At 39.6% G+C, this 17,004-nt stretch overlaps 1 protein-coding gene and 1 non-coding gene across 2 annotated transcripts in view; both read right to left on the bottom strand.

Annotated features, from left to right (window-relative positions):
* Window positions 1-3,061: 3,061 nt before the first annotated feature.
* On the bottom strand, window positions 3,062-6,127 carry gsx1 (GS homeobox 1). Its single transcript, XM_026921540.3, has 2 exons — window positions 5,224-6,127; window positions 3,062-4,877 (listed from the first exon to the last, which is right to left on the bottom strand). Exons 1-2 carry the CDS (start codon window positions 5,645-5,647, stop codon window positions 4,537-4,539), a joined length of 765 nt encoding a protein of 254 aa, XP_026777341.2. The 5' UTR covers window positions 5,648-6,127; the 3' UTR covers window positions 3,062-4,536.
* An 80-nt stretch (window positions 6,128-6,207) lies between these two features.
* Window positions 6,208-17,004, bottom strand: part of LOC113531062 (uncharacterized) — a 31,251-nt gene continuing 20,454 nt past the window's right edge. Inside the window, exon 3 of the transcript XR_008301078.1 lies at window positions 6,208-6,239. This is a non-coding gene — a transcript (uncharacterized LOC113531062). The remainder of the gene's footprint in view (window positions 6,240-17,004) is intronic.

The raw sequence follows: 17,004 nt of genomic DNA, 5'->3' as shown, positions 1-17,004 counted from the left end.
AGCCTGAATTATTTTTTTTTCTCTCCCCCAACTTACTTTCCTTGACGGGGAAACCAGCTGCTGGTCGTGAAAAGACGGCTTATTAATTGTCCTTTGTCATGCAGAATTGCTTGATTTCTAAAGAAACGTACAAAGGCTCCTTTTTTTGCCAGGATTCAAGTATTTTGTTTCGTGCGCCATTTTCAAAACCCCATCGCATCAGCTGCACCGTCTACCAGACTCAGGTACTGACGGGCCCTGCCTCTTTTCTTTTCTTTCCTTTTAATGCTCTTGTAAATCGGGCAGACTGATTTGTTACAAGCTGCTCTTTTAAATCCGATAGATAAGAGACGAGTCTAAGAAAAGCCGTAAATGAAAAATTTAGTTGGAAAGAAAGGCGAGGGCCGAGTCTGCTAGATGGGAGCCCTGTTGACTCGAGGGTCACGTCAACAATTCGCCTTTCTTCTCTTAGAAACTACACTGTAGCCCCCTTCTTTTGCCTTCAATGAATTGATCGGCACAAAATTAAGAATAAATAAATTGAGCATTTTGAGCAGCAGGCTTATATTAAGCTCCCCCTCCCGCCCCGCTCCCTTTGCAGGGCGCACAGCCGAGCCGGGGGCTGCTGAACGGATAAAAGGACGCACGGAGCAAAACGGGACTCTATAGTGCAATTAACAAAATGGTCTAATCCCATATCTTAACAAATGCAAATATTGGAGTTTGGTTAAAAATGTTTAAGTGAAGAATTAAAGGAGAGTTTACAAGAGCGGCCCCAGCATGGCCAAAGGCACAATAACTGGAATAATTTAGCTCCTAAACGTCCTCAGTGGGCTCATTGTTGTCACCGAGGGCTGATGATAAATTGCCAGAGGAGTAAATACCGTTTAAATCCCATTTCAATAAATTAAATAAAGTTTTAAGGCTGTATAATGAACAGAGAGCTCACTGCGAACTCAACCGCGGCGCATTTTTGGGAACGTGCTTGTTTACGTGGCGATTCCAAACGCGCGCGCAACATTTAATAAATAGCCTTATCTCCCAAAATGTTCTACTGAATAATGAATTATTCCTAAAATAAGAAATATTACATTTTTTTGTTATAGAGAAAAGATTAGTGTGTGCGTTTTACTTAAATCCAGCGTCTCCAAATCACAGCATTCTGGATGCAGGAAGCACTCAGGCTTCATGATCAGCTTAAATAATTGTAGATATATAAAATTATATCCATTTCACAAATTACCTGACTTTTTTTTTTTTTGCCAATTTCATTTCATCCCTTTTAAAGTGAGTTATATATGAGGCAGAGCACACTAATCACACTGTAATTGTTTTACGATGAGAGCAAAAAAAAAAAAATTAAAATTAAATTCAGAGAGAGGACTGCAGGACCTCACCAAAGCGCGCGCTGCAATCCTTTTAAATAAATTTAAATATCAACATCGATTAATCTGTCCCATTGACTGGTATATTTTATTCATTTGCGCATTATGATCGTCCCCATGCATTAATAAACTGCGGTGTTACAGGGAGGGGGATTATCCTGCGTCCCTGGGGAAAAAAATAAAGCCACCGAGGATGAAAAAAGCCCTGCCTGGATATGCACTTCTGCTCGAGACTGCTGCATGCTGATTGTTATCCGCGTGCTTGTTGTTGACGAGTAATAGAGAGTGTATAGAGATGCTGGGAGACACTTAAGGCTCGCCTGACCTCCATCCTCACCTCCATCCTCTTCACTGCAAACACTTGACTCGGATTTTATCGCTTCTACACCAAACTCAGCTCGGAGCGCGCGGATATCCGTCTGCTTTCCAGCACAAGTCTTTGAGTATCCGGATGCATTTTGGAACCACTGACTATAAACTCACCCCCAGCATCATGATACATGATCCAAAGTTCTACTGTGGCTGTTTCTGATCTCTTTAAAATGATATATGCTTGTAAAATGTTGCTAAAGTCGCATGTATATTGGATGCAATTTTTTGGGGGGTTTGTTGCATTAAAATATTGAGTAGTACATTCTGTGTTCTATACATTAAAACACACACATACTCTCTCTCTCTCTCTCTCTCTCTCTCTCTCTCTCTGCATGTCTTCACCTCTGTATGTGGATTTAAAGACTTTTTAAAAGCAGGTCGTGTGCGCGCCGCACGCGCGTCTCTGCGACTTTCCCACTTTGTTTTCGAAGAGAAATTCACTGTTGCACTTTATATATATATATTACACACACACACACCCCATATGGATTGCACGAATGAACCACCTGGATTTTGGTGCGTATGTGTAAAAATAGAAAACATTTCTGCGCGCTTTTTGACGCGTCTCACTACCGTTTAGTATCAGATACGCCAGATAAGTCTGGGAATGAAATTAGCACATGGATGACAAGATCTACCTAAACTGATTTACCACAATCGAGTGTGTGTGTGTGTGTGTGTGAGAGAGAGAGTGAGTGTTGAGTGAGCTGACATGCACCAACACCAAGAATTTGGACTTTGGATGAGGCGCATGCAGTGCAACTGTATTTTGACGCACACAACAGCGCATGTAATAGTGCAAATGACGCACATATCTGGAAAGATTTGCACACAACGTACATCAGACAGGGAAATGAAATTCTAGAGAAATCTTTAAACATGTCAAATGAGACAGAAATTGGAAAAAGGAAAGGAAATAATGATAGAGAATGCTTGATCTTCCAGCTTGCAGAACTAATGCAACACCTGCTGCGTCGGGATGGATGGATGGATGGATAGATAGATAGATAGATAACAAATGATATCCAAAACACGTAAATGCGCACAAAACAAACCGATATTAAACTGAAATAAGTTGCACATACAGCGTTAAGAAACCAGGCTTCATGAACTCGGATTTCATTGGAATCATTAGATTTATATAAAAAAGTTCATACTGAAAAAAAAAAACCATAATTAAATAAAGCTTGGCGCAGTAAATCTCTTTGGATGGGTTTTGTTAGACTATATTTTGGATATTGTGGTGTTTGCTATTATTATAATATTAAAGTGATGTGTGTAAGCTTCAGGTGGAGCTTTTTGAACTGACAGGGAGACAAAATAGATCACTAGTAAGAAATATTCTTTATTTTCAGCGATAATGTTTTAAATAAATAAATATTCTCATGAACATACAGTTACAGGTGGTGAGATGTTGAGAGGAACACGAAGCAGCATTCAGCTTTCACTCAATCATCTCTACTGTGATGCATTTACAACACAAAAGATTACAAAAAAAGGAATAAGGACAGACTAAATTTCCATTCTGGGGTATATACAGATATCAAAACCTTTTGGTGATACATAACAATGAACATGTTTTTAAGAAAGAAAAAAAACTACAATCATACAACATGTATACAATTATATACAGCGCTATTAATGGAGTCGCTCGTGCGTTCCCCTAATTTATATAAACCTCTTTTTCTCTCTCTTATTTACACATTTCAGTACTTACACACATACAGTCACTGTATTTGATTTATATTCAGGGAAATATGTTAGTTAAATAACACTCCTCCTGAAGAGAAACAGAACATTAGCATCACGGCTAATATAACAACAACTAGCCGGTTTTGCTAACTTCTCTCTCTTGACGTTCAGGAGGGTTTTGGTCAGTTTAGCCACAACATCTGTGAGATAAAACCCATAAGTAGCTTTTCACTTTATTCATAAAGTTTAAAAAAAAATGTTTTGGCACTTAGGAATTTAAGACGATAAAGTTGAGAACACGTTGAGTCAGTCAGTATGTGACATTAGCATGAAGAGCTGAGTAGGTGAAGTGATTTAGCGAGCGTTTATCTCTTTCTGGATGAATATCAAAAGCACTTGAGTGAGAACTGAGGTTTTCTCCACAGCTATCCACATCTAAACTATGAACTTTAATGCCATGCATTTTGCTAGCAAGTAAAATTCACCTCAGTACATCAGGAACCTCATCAGGAACCTCTTATGAAACGCATCACTGGAAAACTTGAAGGTTAAAAGGTTATGTTTATGACATTCCTAATTAATTGACCCAAATTTGTCCAAAATTGCTTCATAGAGAAGCGAAGAGAAGCTCACTATCGGCTACACTCTCAGAAATAGCTTAAAGGTACCAGAGTGGACTTTTCCCTGTCGCTGTCATGGTTCCATCAATAATTTTAAGGTGCAATGGACCTTAAGGACCAGTGATGTACCTTTAAAGGTACACCTTATGCACCTTGGCAGGTGAAAGATACACACTAAAGGTACAAAAGATGTACAACTGATGGTACCACACCAGTGACAAGATAAAATACAGGTACAGGTGAGATTTGTACCACACCAATTAAGGGACTAGTTAGCTATTATCATCCAGACAAGCCTATACTATCTGACTATGTTTTCAGACATGCTAACATTTCTTGTTTCTGGAGCACTACTTTGGTACACTCCAGCTCCAAGTTGAGCTCCAACCCCCAAATCTAGCACCTGATTTGGCTAATCAAAGAGCTAATTAGGAACTGTGCAGGTGGCGTGCTATGAAGCGATCCCTGTATGTTTGTTTACTGAGAGTTCACGGGCTAACAGAGAGATCAGCGTCCTCCTTCCCTGATGATGAAGGTGACATGGGTGTGTCGTCCTCTTCCTCAGAGCAGCGTGCGGACGAACACTTGCAGTGCAGAGAACCCGTTCTGTGGGAACCTCCCTTGCCTTCTTTCTTGTGCTTGACACGTCGGTTCTGGAACCAGATCTTGACCTGTTTCTCGGACAGGTTCAGGTAGGTGGCGATCTCGATGCGCCGCAGCCGGGACAGGTACATGTTGGAGGTGAACTCGCGCTCGAGCTCCAGGAGCTGCGTGCTGGTGAACGCCGTGCGCATACGCTTGCTGCTCTGGAGTTGGCTGTTGCTGCTTTCTGTCAGAAATATGGAGAAACACATTATTATTATTATTATTAAAAGGTTCATGGGACAGTTGATGGTTCTATAGTCCTAAAATACTCAAAGAGTTCTTCTGATAGTTGATGGTTTTTATAATGTTACTTAATGGTTCTTTTGGTTGCTAAAGTGGTGCTGGAAGGGAACCCAGGGTTCTATACAGAAACTTTGAGGATAACAAACTTTGTGTGTCACTTTATTGTTATTTACTTTTGGTAAATGAATTTTTTAGGAATTATCCAAAGCTGAGTGATGAATACATTTGAATAATTAACCAATCAGTGTCAGTGTTCACTGATATAAACGATATAAGTGAGAACTCACCGAGCGACATGCAGTGGAACTGCCGCGGGTCCGCGACCGGGTACGCGCTCTGGTAAAGTCCCGCGCCGTGGTTCACGTGCACGCCGCTGGAGGGCGAGTGTTGCCGCGAGAGCGCGGACGGGCAGCACTGCGAGCCGAAAGCCGCCGGGAACGAGGCCGCCGCGGCCGCCGCCTTGAGCAGCGGGAGCGCCGGGGGAGCCGGGTGGAGCTGCTGCGACGCCGCGGCCGCCATGCACAGCGGACAGAAGCACAGCAGGCCGGCTTTGCGCGCGTGGCACGACGCGGCCACCGCCGCCGACAGCCCGTGGAGCGCGTGCGGCGGGTGCACCGTGTACGGCAGCAGCGGCGGCGGCGGGTTGTTCTCGCTGCCTTTCTCGTTGGCCTCACGCAAAATCAACGAGTCCACAAGAAATGATCGGGGCATCTTCTTTATATTCTTCTTCTTCTACTTCTTCTTTAAAAGTGATGAGGAAAAAATGCGCAAAAAAGTTTCTTTCTGCACGCGGACGAATGCAGAAAGTTTTCACAAAATGGTCCAGTCTCTCGTGTGATGGACAGCAGAGTGATGCTGCAGAGAAACACCGAGGCTCTTAAATAAGTTCCAGACCACGCATCCGTCTCTCTCTCTCTCTCTCTCTCTCTCTCTCTCTCTCAATAGGGTTTTGTGCCTTTTCTCTGAGCATTCACACTGCACGCTTCCCTATTATTTCACTTGTTAACTAAATGAACTGCATAATGTAGTCCATTCTTGTCAGCCCCACCCACACCGCGAGACGCGGCTCTGCCCCCTGTTTTGTTTTGTTTTTGTTTTTTTTTTCAGTCCGCCTCTTTTTTTTTCTTTTTTTTTTACAGCCTACTATTACTCTTTTAGTGTCATTTTAAACTTTATTATTTCCCCCCCACCCATTGATCGCATGGACACTATTGCTCTTTTAATTTGAGATTCATTCACCTGGCCATGAGCTTATTTGTGGGAAGCTTGGAATGAGACGCAGGGGAGGATCAGGCAGATGCACCTGCAGCAAGACAAACACAAGACGAAATGTTTCACTGTCAGTCAGCATGAATTTCAACAAAACACAAAGACTTACACAGATCAGTCACAAACAATGTCCTGTGTTTAAAAACCTCACTTTAACAGCCTGTTGCTCTACAACACGGGGTCTTACACTTTATTTAAACTTTATTTAAACTTTATTTAAACCAGAGAGCTTTTAGCACAGATTTATCTGATGAAAATTATCCAAATATTCAAATATTAAATTTATTGTTCAAATTTGTACAGCAATATTTTGGCTATTTGTTGGAGCTGTACAACTTCCTATTCCTAGAAAAAAGGTCCAATATACATTACTTGTTTTTGAGTTATTGAGATTTTGAGATTGAGATGGCCGGGCTAATTTCTATAAAAACTCAATAAATATAATAAGTTTAATAGCTTGTTATTTCATATATAAAACTATATAAATTATCACAGACCCCACTTTATGGAGAGCCACTTCTCTAGGAGTAATGTAGTCATTCATACTCACCAATTTTTAGCAAATAAAACCAAAACACTAACCTACACAACCTACATAATCATCAGTTGTGCAGAATTATATCATGTAACTGTTAAATCATTACCTGCATTCATCCTCGGTGCTCCTAAATCAATTAATAACTCCTATAATGTTGTATTACACTGTTATAGTGCTGATCACACAGCTTTACACCTGAATAAAGTGCTGAATTAAAATCTACAACTACAGTGTTGAATAGAATTAAATTAAAACTAAATTGTCACATTAATGCATGAAGTGTTTATTTAACTGCTGCAGCATTGAATTAAAATCTATCCTGTTGCAATTCTACCTACAGGCTGTACAGAATTAACACAGTGCAGAATACACTCTCGGAGTTGAATTAATATCTAAACTGAATTAACACTCAGTGATCAGCTGACTCTCACTGGGCTACACTAACACCCGTAGTGTTTAATTACACTGTTATAGTGTTCAATAAACTCAGCTGGGTCTGCCTAAGGGTTTTAAAACCCTCTGTTGTGGAGTTCTACATAGAACCCTGGGTTCTCCCAGAAGGACAAACTCAATAACCTTTTAGGTCTCGTGGTTTAACCTTTTTTCTCCCCCATCCCCAGAGTGAAGGTCTTTTATTATAATATAATGAGAGCTAATAACACTATAAAGAACTAATAAGTTGTAAATTGTATTCAACACTACAAAAAATGCAGTGGGGATTTCATTTAGTGAGTAAATAGTTCGTTTCTGAGATGAACACATTTATAAACACTAAACGAAATTCAATCAAAACAAACCCGATATAAAACTCTCGTACAGAGAACACTGCAGTGTTTGTCTGAATGTAAAATGATGAGAAGCGTATGAGTATGGTGTATCGTTTCTGCCCGAGGCCGCGTGGTTGTGTGAGGCTGCATGGTTAAACCGTGGTGTTTAATTCGTGCGTGCGGGCCCCCGCCGGCCCCAGGAAAGAATATATAAAAATAACCAGGTTTTCACTGCCTCCGGATTGAATTGAATGTCATTGTAGGGAGTCGTGAATGCCAGAGAAAAGAGGCTCGCATTAAAGTGTGTGACAGCGCAGGACGGACACACACAAAGGGGCCGAACACCCCCCCACACACACTACACACACACACACACACACATCACCCCAGCCTGCCTCGCTCTGATTCAATTAAGTAATAGGAAAACATTTTCTTTCAGTTTAATGCCAACAAACAAGACATTCAAAAGGAAGAGAGAGAAAAATAGAGTAAGAGATTGAAAGCTTTCATACACGTCCACAAACAATTCAGTTTATATGACGTTCCTGAAAACTGTATCAGCAGTTTATAATGTGACACTCGAGTACGAAGGAAGCCAAAAAAAAATTCCCGTCCCTTATTAGTAATATGTAAATGTTTATATTCATTTTTCAACATAAAGCTGCTCAATATAAAATAAACAACATGTAGTTGTTTGTAAAAGGATTGGTTGAGTAATTCGGTTCGAATTGTTATGTAATTCATTTATGTTAAATTAATATAACAAAAAACAAAATGTTCTCTCTTAATATAGAACTCTGTTCACACTGGATGGAACATTTACCGAGAAGTTATCTACATTTTTTTCTGGAATGTATAACTTTGTAAAGAGGTAAAATTTCAACAGACTGACTAAACTCTACGTAAAACTCTAAATAAATAAATAAATAAATAAATAAATAAATAAATAAATAAGCTCACCTTTAAAAGTGATTTAATATTAATAAACACCACAATATAAATCATAGATTTTTTTTTTTTTTTACTGTGGATTAATAAATAATTTAGAAGAGGACTGCTCGGTTCGATAACTAAACGTGTGGAAGCAGTGTGGAATAAACGGCCGATTGCCCAGCGTCCTTTACGCCTATCGCCTCAGTGGTCATGCTTCAGTGCTGATGTAAGCCAAGAGTCCTCGACACCTTAAAAGAACAGTTCGGCCAAAAATGAAATGTCCACAATGTCCCCTTTCACCCCTAAACGTCGATCAGCCAGGACGTGTTCAGCGTCTGAAGTTTGCTTCTTGCTTGTGCTGGAGCTACCAGACGAGTGTGAGATGATTTGAGTACACACACGATGCTAAACAGGTAGCTATTAAGCTTCCATTCTTTGCTAGCTCCATTAGCTTCGTATTTCCAGTGCAACACTGAAGAAGCAAACTTCAGACACTGAACATCTCGACTGCAGCAACGTTAAAAAAAAAAAAAAAACGTTTATTTGAGAACAAAGTGAAGTTAAAAATGGATAACGACGAGAAACGCAGACCCGCAGGTCCACTTCCTGTACGGCTGAAATGATGGGAAAGTGGTGGAAAATATTTAGAGTGGAGAGATGTGAGCTGTTAACATGCTTTAGCAGCAAAAGCTTCAGTAATGGCACTGCACATGCACACACACACACACACACACACACACACACAGTCCAAGCCAAAATCACAGCGGTGTGTCACTACACTGCTCATCATCAGTACGGGTGTGTGACGGTGTTTCCCAGCTCCTGATGCTACAAGTTCTCAGTTTAGTGTTTCCTGCTCTTACACACCTGACTCTTCATGAGAATAAAACAAGTGTGTGTGTGTGTGTGTGAGTGTGTGTGTGTGTGCATGTGTGTGAGAGAGAGAGAGAGAGAGAGAGAGAGAGGGAGAAAAAGGCAAAAAAAAAAAAAAAACACACATAAAACAAAATTAGCACACCCAAACACACATTGTAAAATCTAAAAATCTATACGATTTCAAATTTATTCTATCTATCCATCTATCTATCTATCTTTCATCCACAAGCCCACCATCTATCTTTCCATCTGTCCAGCCATCTATCTATTTACATCTGTCCAAGCATCCATCCATCCATTCATCCATCATTCTGTCTGCCTGATCTTCCGCTTATCTATCTATCTATCTATCTATCTATCTATCTATCTATCTATCTATCTATCTATCTATCGCAGCAGTGTGTTAAACCATCTATCTATCCATTCACCAATTCATTCATCGATCCATCATTTTATCCATCTATGTCCATCTGTTTACCTATAACACACACGAAAATGCAGAACAGGGGACTGGGGGAGAAAAGATGATCACATACACTCACATGCACTTTCGCGCACACACACACACACACACACGCACACACACGAGCGCACACACATTTTCACACATTCTCACACATACTTTCACACATATGTCCACACATCACGTATGTGTGTTAATGAGCTGATGAACCACACTACACTATGAAGTAGAGGATTGGGGAAAGAGTAGCTTATAAACACACACACACACACACACACACACACACACACACACACACACACACACCCCTCTCTCTGACAGCCCTGACAATTAGGGCCACAGGCGTTCTCTTGTTTTGCACGCGGCGCTTTTTCAGCGCAGAACCGAGCTGCTGTTCGCTAATGGCTCATCGAGTCCCGAACCGAGCCTTGAGCAGGTAATGGACTGCGAGACACGCCACAGCCATTTGCTTTATTCACTGAAAATGACCAGAGAACCCCAGCTATATCCAAATGTCCATCCATCCATCCATCCACCCATCCCTCCGTCCATCAGCGCACAGGGAATCACCACTCGACTCATAAAAGGGTGTAATTTGGTCGCAACTTTGCTGCGTCACGTAATAGCGGGTCTTTAGTGAACAAATTAGAAGCAATTAAACCCTTAAACAAGCAGCAAGCAGGTACAGAGAGAGAGAGAGAGAGAGAGAGAGAGAGATGAGAAGACAAAAGCTAAAGAGAAAGAGAGATAGCTGACAGACTGAGACAGTCAAAGGGAAAAAAAGAAAACTACATAAAAAAGAAGGAATGAAAAAAAAACAAACAAAAGTGAAAAAGAGAGACCAAAACAAAGAGAGACAGAAAGGGAGAGGGACTGAAAGACATGTAGAAGGAGAGAAAGAAAGCAAAAGAAAACTAGGCATAAAAGGGAGGTGTTAATAAAGAGAAAGAGAGATATGTATGTAGTATGCACGAAGAAAATAAAAGGAAAGACACAGAGGAAAAAGAAATTGTGGAAGGCTGAATGCAATGAATGGAAGAAAGAGTACTGGGAAGAAAAAAGAAATAGGGAGGGAGATGAGGAGAGAGAAAGAGAGAGAGATAAACAGAAACAGAGAGAAAAAGTATGAGCAAGGGTGAGAGAGATGGATAGAATTAAAAACTTCGACAAGCAGCAAGCAGGACCAGAGAGATAGAAAGAGAAAGAGAGAGAGAGACAGACAGACAGAGAGAGAGAGATGAAGAGAGAGATGAATATTTAATTCCAATGATTACAGGAGATTACTCTGTGAACCGAAGAGTGAGTCTCTGTGAGGAAAGAGGGAAAGGAGAAGGGGAAAGTGGTACAGTCCGGGCTGCGCCACTCGCGGTGCTAATTTAATCCCTCACTTTTTAATCAGGATGATTCCAGCGAGCAAAACTGCACTGAACTATTACACTGAGTATCTTACACACTCACTGCGTAACAGGTTTTCTGCTCCTCTAATCAAATGAAATCAGCTGCAGTCTCTTCATCTTTCTTTCTGTTAAACTGAATAACAACACTGAATGGAGGAAAAGACAGGAACTGTAAATATGAAGTGTGAGTGTGTGTGTGTGTGTGTGTGTGTGAAAAAGAAGGAGAGTGAAGAGGCACACACTCTCAGTGAGAGAGAGGAAGCGAATGTCTGTAAAAGAGAGTGTGAGGATGAAAGAGCTCCAGGAAGCTCATCCTCATTTGTTCTCTCAACTGGAGGCCGACAAATAGCTTTGACCTTGGCGAGGCCCGGGGACGCTCTGCCCTCTAGAGGACGAGTTACACACAGCACAATTACTGAGTGAAAAAACCATCCAATTAAAGCTTCAGGCAGTTTCTGCTAGACATAAAGTGCACTCTGAGAGACACATGAAAAAAGAGAGAGAGGGAGAGGGAGAGAAAGACAGACAGACAGACAGAGGGACAGTAGTAAACAGTGAGAAAGACAGTCAGTGAGAACGAGAGACAGGAAGAGAGACAGACAGTGAAAGAGAGACAGAGAGAGAGAAAGACAAGAGTGAGTGACAGGGAAGTATAATGAGAGACAGAGAGAGACAGTGAGGGAGAGAAAGAGGGAGAAAGAGAGACACATTGAGAGAGAACAGGGAGAGACAGAGTGAGAGAGAAACAGAAGAAAGCAATGAGAGAGAGACAGAAAGAGTCAGATAGAGAGAGAGAGAGAGAGAGAGGAAGAAAAGAGAAAAATACAGACTGAGAAAGGAGAAAAAGAGAGTATGTCTTTGGAAGTGGAAATATAAAGTGTGTGTGTGTGTGTGTGTGTGGAGGAAAGTCCTGAGGTCTGTAATATACAGTAGAAGAGAAGTTATAATGTGCAGCACAGCTCTGTATACATTATATACATTATACATGTTACACACATTCATACACCTTTTGAGTTAAATTAGTAAATTAGTAGCTAAATTAGACATAAATGAGTCAAATTAACTGAATCAGAATCGACTCAGAGAATCGGTTCAGACTGAATGAACAGGTAGCAGGAGTCGGGAAGGTTTTCGCTGTTTGTTGTCCAGGAAATTAAATTCATTTGTAATGTGTGTTCTTGATTACATCAGCATGAGCGACTGTGCAGCTTTGCTTTTAGGTTTGAAAAGCGACCATGAATTAAATCTCAAACCGAAGCCTAAAAACACGAAACGCTCACTGTGACGTACGCGGACTTCGTGAAACTGACCAGTGACATCATCAGATGAAGTTCTACACTTGTCTACTGTAAGGGTCGTGAACTTTAATGGCTAATCGAGTAGTTGTTATTCGCTTGTAAGCCATTTTTAAACAATGAGCAGGAACACAAAAATTAAAAAAAAAAACTTTTAGTTTAAACTTTTGGTTCTGAGGTGCGATGAAGGAAGGGATTTCAGATTTGAATTTGAATTTACATCCTAGCACCTAATGTCCCTCCACTGGAGTCAGAAAGCGTGATTGTGAGCGTGTTCGTGGCATGGCGCTCATCTGCTCTGCTCTGTGCCTGGACTGCACTTTGCCTCATTTGTAAGTCATTTGGATAAAAGAGTGCCAAAAATCAGTTCAGTAGAGTTCAGAAGCTTGCATCCATCAGGTTTCATCAATACCATGTAAGAGAAAATGTATATCTAATTTACAAATGATTACCATAAAATCCATAATGTTCAAAATAAACCAAAATTTACAAAAAAAAAAAAAATCAATAAACTATCTTTTGAAATAAAGGGAAAAAAGTAAATGTTTCATATATATATATATATACATATATAGTTTTATCTGTTAATATATTATTAAGATAATAATATGCACATATTTTATAAAATATGCAAAGTAAAATAACGATATAATAATTAAATCATTAAATCAATAATAAATATTGCAACACTTTACACACATCTGTTATTCTGACTTCTTATATTTTATGTTGTCATTTATTCAATTCAATATTTTGTGTGTGTTTTTCCATGATTTTGGAGTAAACTGTAAAAATTACACTATATTTGACACTGTTAAAAATGTATTATTATTATTATTATTATTGTTATCATTATTTTGTCGTCAGAAATTTATCACCCATCTTTTTTTAGCAACCGCTTTTTTTAGCATCTGAAAAGCAAGTATAAACGAAAATGGAAATGTAGACACTTTACATTCTATTTACATTCTATTAGTGAGCAGGATGTAAATTCTGAGGTGTAAAGGTAATTTGAGAGCGAAGAGGCTGAGGTGATGGCAGAGCCAAGATACAAATCAGTCTTCTCTGGAACTCCAAAGTTAAGGTGTGGCGTGATGAAGTGATGAAGCGTGTTGTTTTTTTTTTTTTAGAAAGAGAAACGATCTGAACCCCTGATCTTTGTAGATGTTTAAAGATCTTTGTAGGGATGTACCGATAATCAGTTACGCAATATTGTGATATTCAGCACAAACTATAGTTTTTTGTTTTCGATACTCAGTACGCTTACATCTTCTGCGTTCCTCTCAGGAAGAGGCTGCATAAACAGGACGCAGGATTTTTGCACATCGTTTGTGATTCTAAGATCAAGTCAGATAGCAAGAGCACAGCTGTCTTTGGGACAAACCGAAACAGATAAAATATATTAAAGATTAAACAACTGCAGTCGTGTAAAAGCTGAACTTGAATTTTACCCGATGTAAATGATGGAAGTATTTTTTATGTGATGTAAATGATGGAGGTTTTATATTTATCCGATGTAAATGATGGAGGTATTTGTTTTATCTGAGGTAAATTCGGTACCTTCCAATTTTATCCGATCTAACTTCTGTAGGTTTTTATCCGATGTAAATGATGGAGGTTTTATTTTTATCCGATGTAAATGATGGAGGTTTTATTTTTATCCGATGTAAATGATGGAGGTTTTATTTTTATCCGATGTAAATGATGGAGGTTTTATTTTTATCCGATGTAAATGATGGAGGTATTTTTTTTATCTGAGGTAAATGATGGAGGTTTTATTTTTATCCGATGTAAATGATGGCGGTTTTATTTTTATCCGATGTAAATGATGGAGGTTTTATTTTTATCCGATGTAAATGATGGAGGTATTTTTTTTATCTGAGGTAAATTCAGTACCTTCCAATTTTATCCGATCTAACTTCTGTAGGTTTTTATCCGATGTAAATGGAGGTTTTATTTTTATCTGATGTCAATGATGGTGGTTTTATTTTTATCTGATGTAAATGATGGAGGTTTTACTTTTAAGCGATGTAAATGATGGAGGTTTTATTTTTATCCGATGTAAATGATGGTGGTTTTACTTTTCTCGGATGTAAATGACGGTGGCTGTATTGGGGGTTTATGTAAATTATTGCTGAGTTATGTAAATGTTGCCTAAACCTCTAATGTAGTACACAGAGGTTTATATTCAACTGTTTTTTTCTCTTTATGAATAAAAAAATAAATAAATATAGTATATTTTTTTGTTGTTTAAATTGATACACAGTGGCCCCAAGAAGTATTTTGACACTGAAGACACACTTAAAAATGTACAAATTTTACTGTGTTAGAAAACAAAATGTTAAACCAAGTGGCATTTATTTTACAGAAAGACACCACAAGAATACTTTTCAGATCTTTTTTTCTCAATTATGACTTCATTAAAGATCACAGTTACAGTGTTTTAGTTTAGTTTAGTTTAGTTTAGTTTAGTTTAGTGAAGCATCCACATTTCTGCAGGTTTGTTCATGATGCCATCAATGAACACAAGCTCTCCAACACCACTGTAGGAAAAACAGCCCCAGCCTCCTCCATGCTTCATTTTACTGCACATTCATGTCCTTAATGCAGTCCGGTTGGAGTTATTCTCCTGGCTTTCTCCACACAAACCCTCCACCATCAGATTCATGGCTTTCTCCACACAAACCCTCCACCATCAGATTCATGGCTTTCTCCAAACAAACTCTCTACCATCAGATTCATGGCTTTCTCCACACAAACTCTCCACCATCAGATTCATGGCTTTCTCTCCACAAACTCTCCACCATCAGATTCATGGCTTTCTCCACACAAACTCTCCACCATCAGATTCATGGCTTTCTCCACACAAACCCTCCACCATCAGATTCATGGCTTTCTCCACACAAACCCTCCACCATCAGATTCATGGCTTTCTCCACACAAACCCTCCACCATCAGATTCATGGCTTTCTCCACACAAACCCTCCACCATCAGATTCATGGCTTTCTCCAAACAAACTCTCTACCATCAGATTCATGGCTTTCTCCACACAAACTCTCCACCATCAGATTCATGGCTTTCTCTCCACAAACTCTCCACCATCAGATTCATGACTTTCTCTCCACAAACTCTCTACCATCAGATTCATGGCTTTCTCTCCACAAACCCTCCACCATCAGATTCATGGCTTTCTCCACACAAACTCTCCACCATCAGATTCATGGCTTTCTCCACACAAACCATCCACCATCAGATTCATGACTTTCTCTCCACAAACTCTCCACCATCAGATTCATGGCTTTCTCCACCATCAGATTCATGGCTTTCTCCACACAAACCCTCCACCATCAGATTCATGGCTTTCTCCACACAAACCCTCCACCATCAGATTCATGGCTTTCTCCACACAAACTCTCCACCATCAGATTCATGGCTTTCTCCACACAAACCCTCCACCATCAGATTCATGGCTTTCTCCACACAAACTCTCTACCATCAGATTCATGGCTTTCTCTCCACAAACCCTCCACCATCAGATTCATGGCTTTCTCTCCACAAACCCTCCACCATCAGATTCATGGCTTTCTCCACACAAACTCTCCACCATCAGATTCATGGCTTTCTCTCCACAAACCCTCCACCATCAGATTCATGGCTTTCTCCACACAAACCCTCCACCATCAGATTCATGACTTTCTCCACCATCAGATTCATGACTTTCTCCACACAAACCCTCCACCATCAGATTCATGACTTTCTCCACCATCAGATTCATGGCTTTCTCTCCACAAACTCTCCACCATCAGATTCATCCAAGTTACATTTGGATTCATCTGAAACTAGTTCTCCAGAAGCTGCTGTTTTTCTGTGCGTGTTCTTCTGAAAATTTCACCCGTGCTTTCTTATTCTCGAGGCTGATAAATGGTCTCCGCTGCATTACTCTCCCTCTGTACCCATGCTCACTGATCCTGTTTTGAATAGTTTGTGCACTAAGTTGTATCTGGTAATTCTCATTGATGTCTGAAGCAATCCTTGCTGCTGTTTCTCATCTTTTTTTCTTGATTTTATTCACAATTATCCTGCCTGGTCTTTCTGGGTCTGTTTGTACAGTGGCTTTTTTCATTCAAGTCCTTCATCTTTGAAATTTTTTTAAATATAGCCAACTGTAGATGAAGGAAGATTGAATTTTTTGCTGATAAGGTGAATAGAATGGTCTTCTTTGGGCAAAAAGATGATGTTAGTCCCATTCTGCAATTACTTTTAACCAGCTGTAATGTAATCATTTACATTCAGTTTCATACACTTTCTCCTAGCAGAATAATGTGCTTGTGTTATTGTTCTTTAAAACGAATGCCACTTGGTTGGACATTTTCTAATGCAGTGAACAAGTGGGTTACGTATCCAGATACTTTTTTTGTCAAATTATATCTATTATTTTTATATTGTTAAGTGTCTAAATATGTTTTGGGGCCACAGTATAAAGTATATAATTATATAATTACATAGTTTTTTGGTCTGAACATGTAGAA

The sequence above is a fragment of the Pangasianodon hypophthalmus genome, chromosome 27 (assembly GCF_027358585.1).
Source record: "Pangasianodon hypophthalmus isolate fPanHyp1 chromosome 27, fPanHyp1.pri, whole genome shotgun sequence".
NCBI classification, from domain to species: Eukaryota; Metazoa; Chordata; class Actinopteri; order Siluriformes; family Pangasiidae; genus Pangasianodon; species Pangasianodon hypophthalmus.
This window is presented reverse-complemented; position numbering and strand designations above follow the sequence as displayed.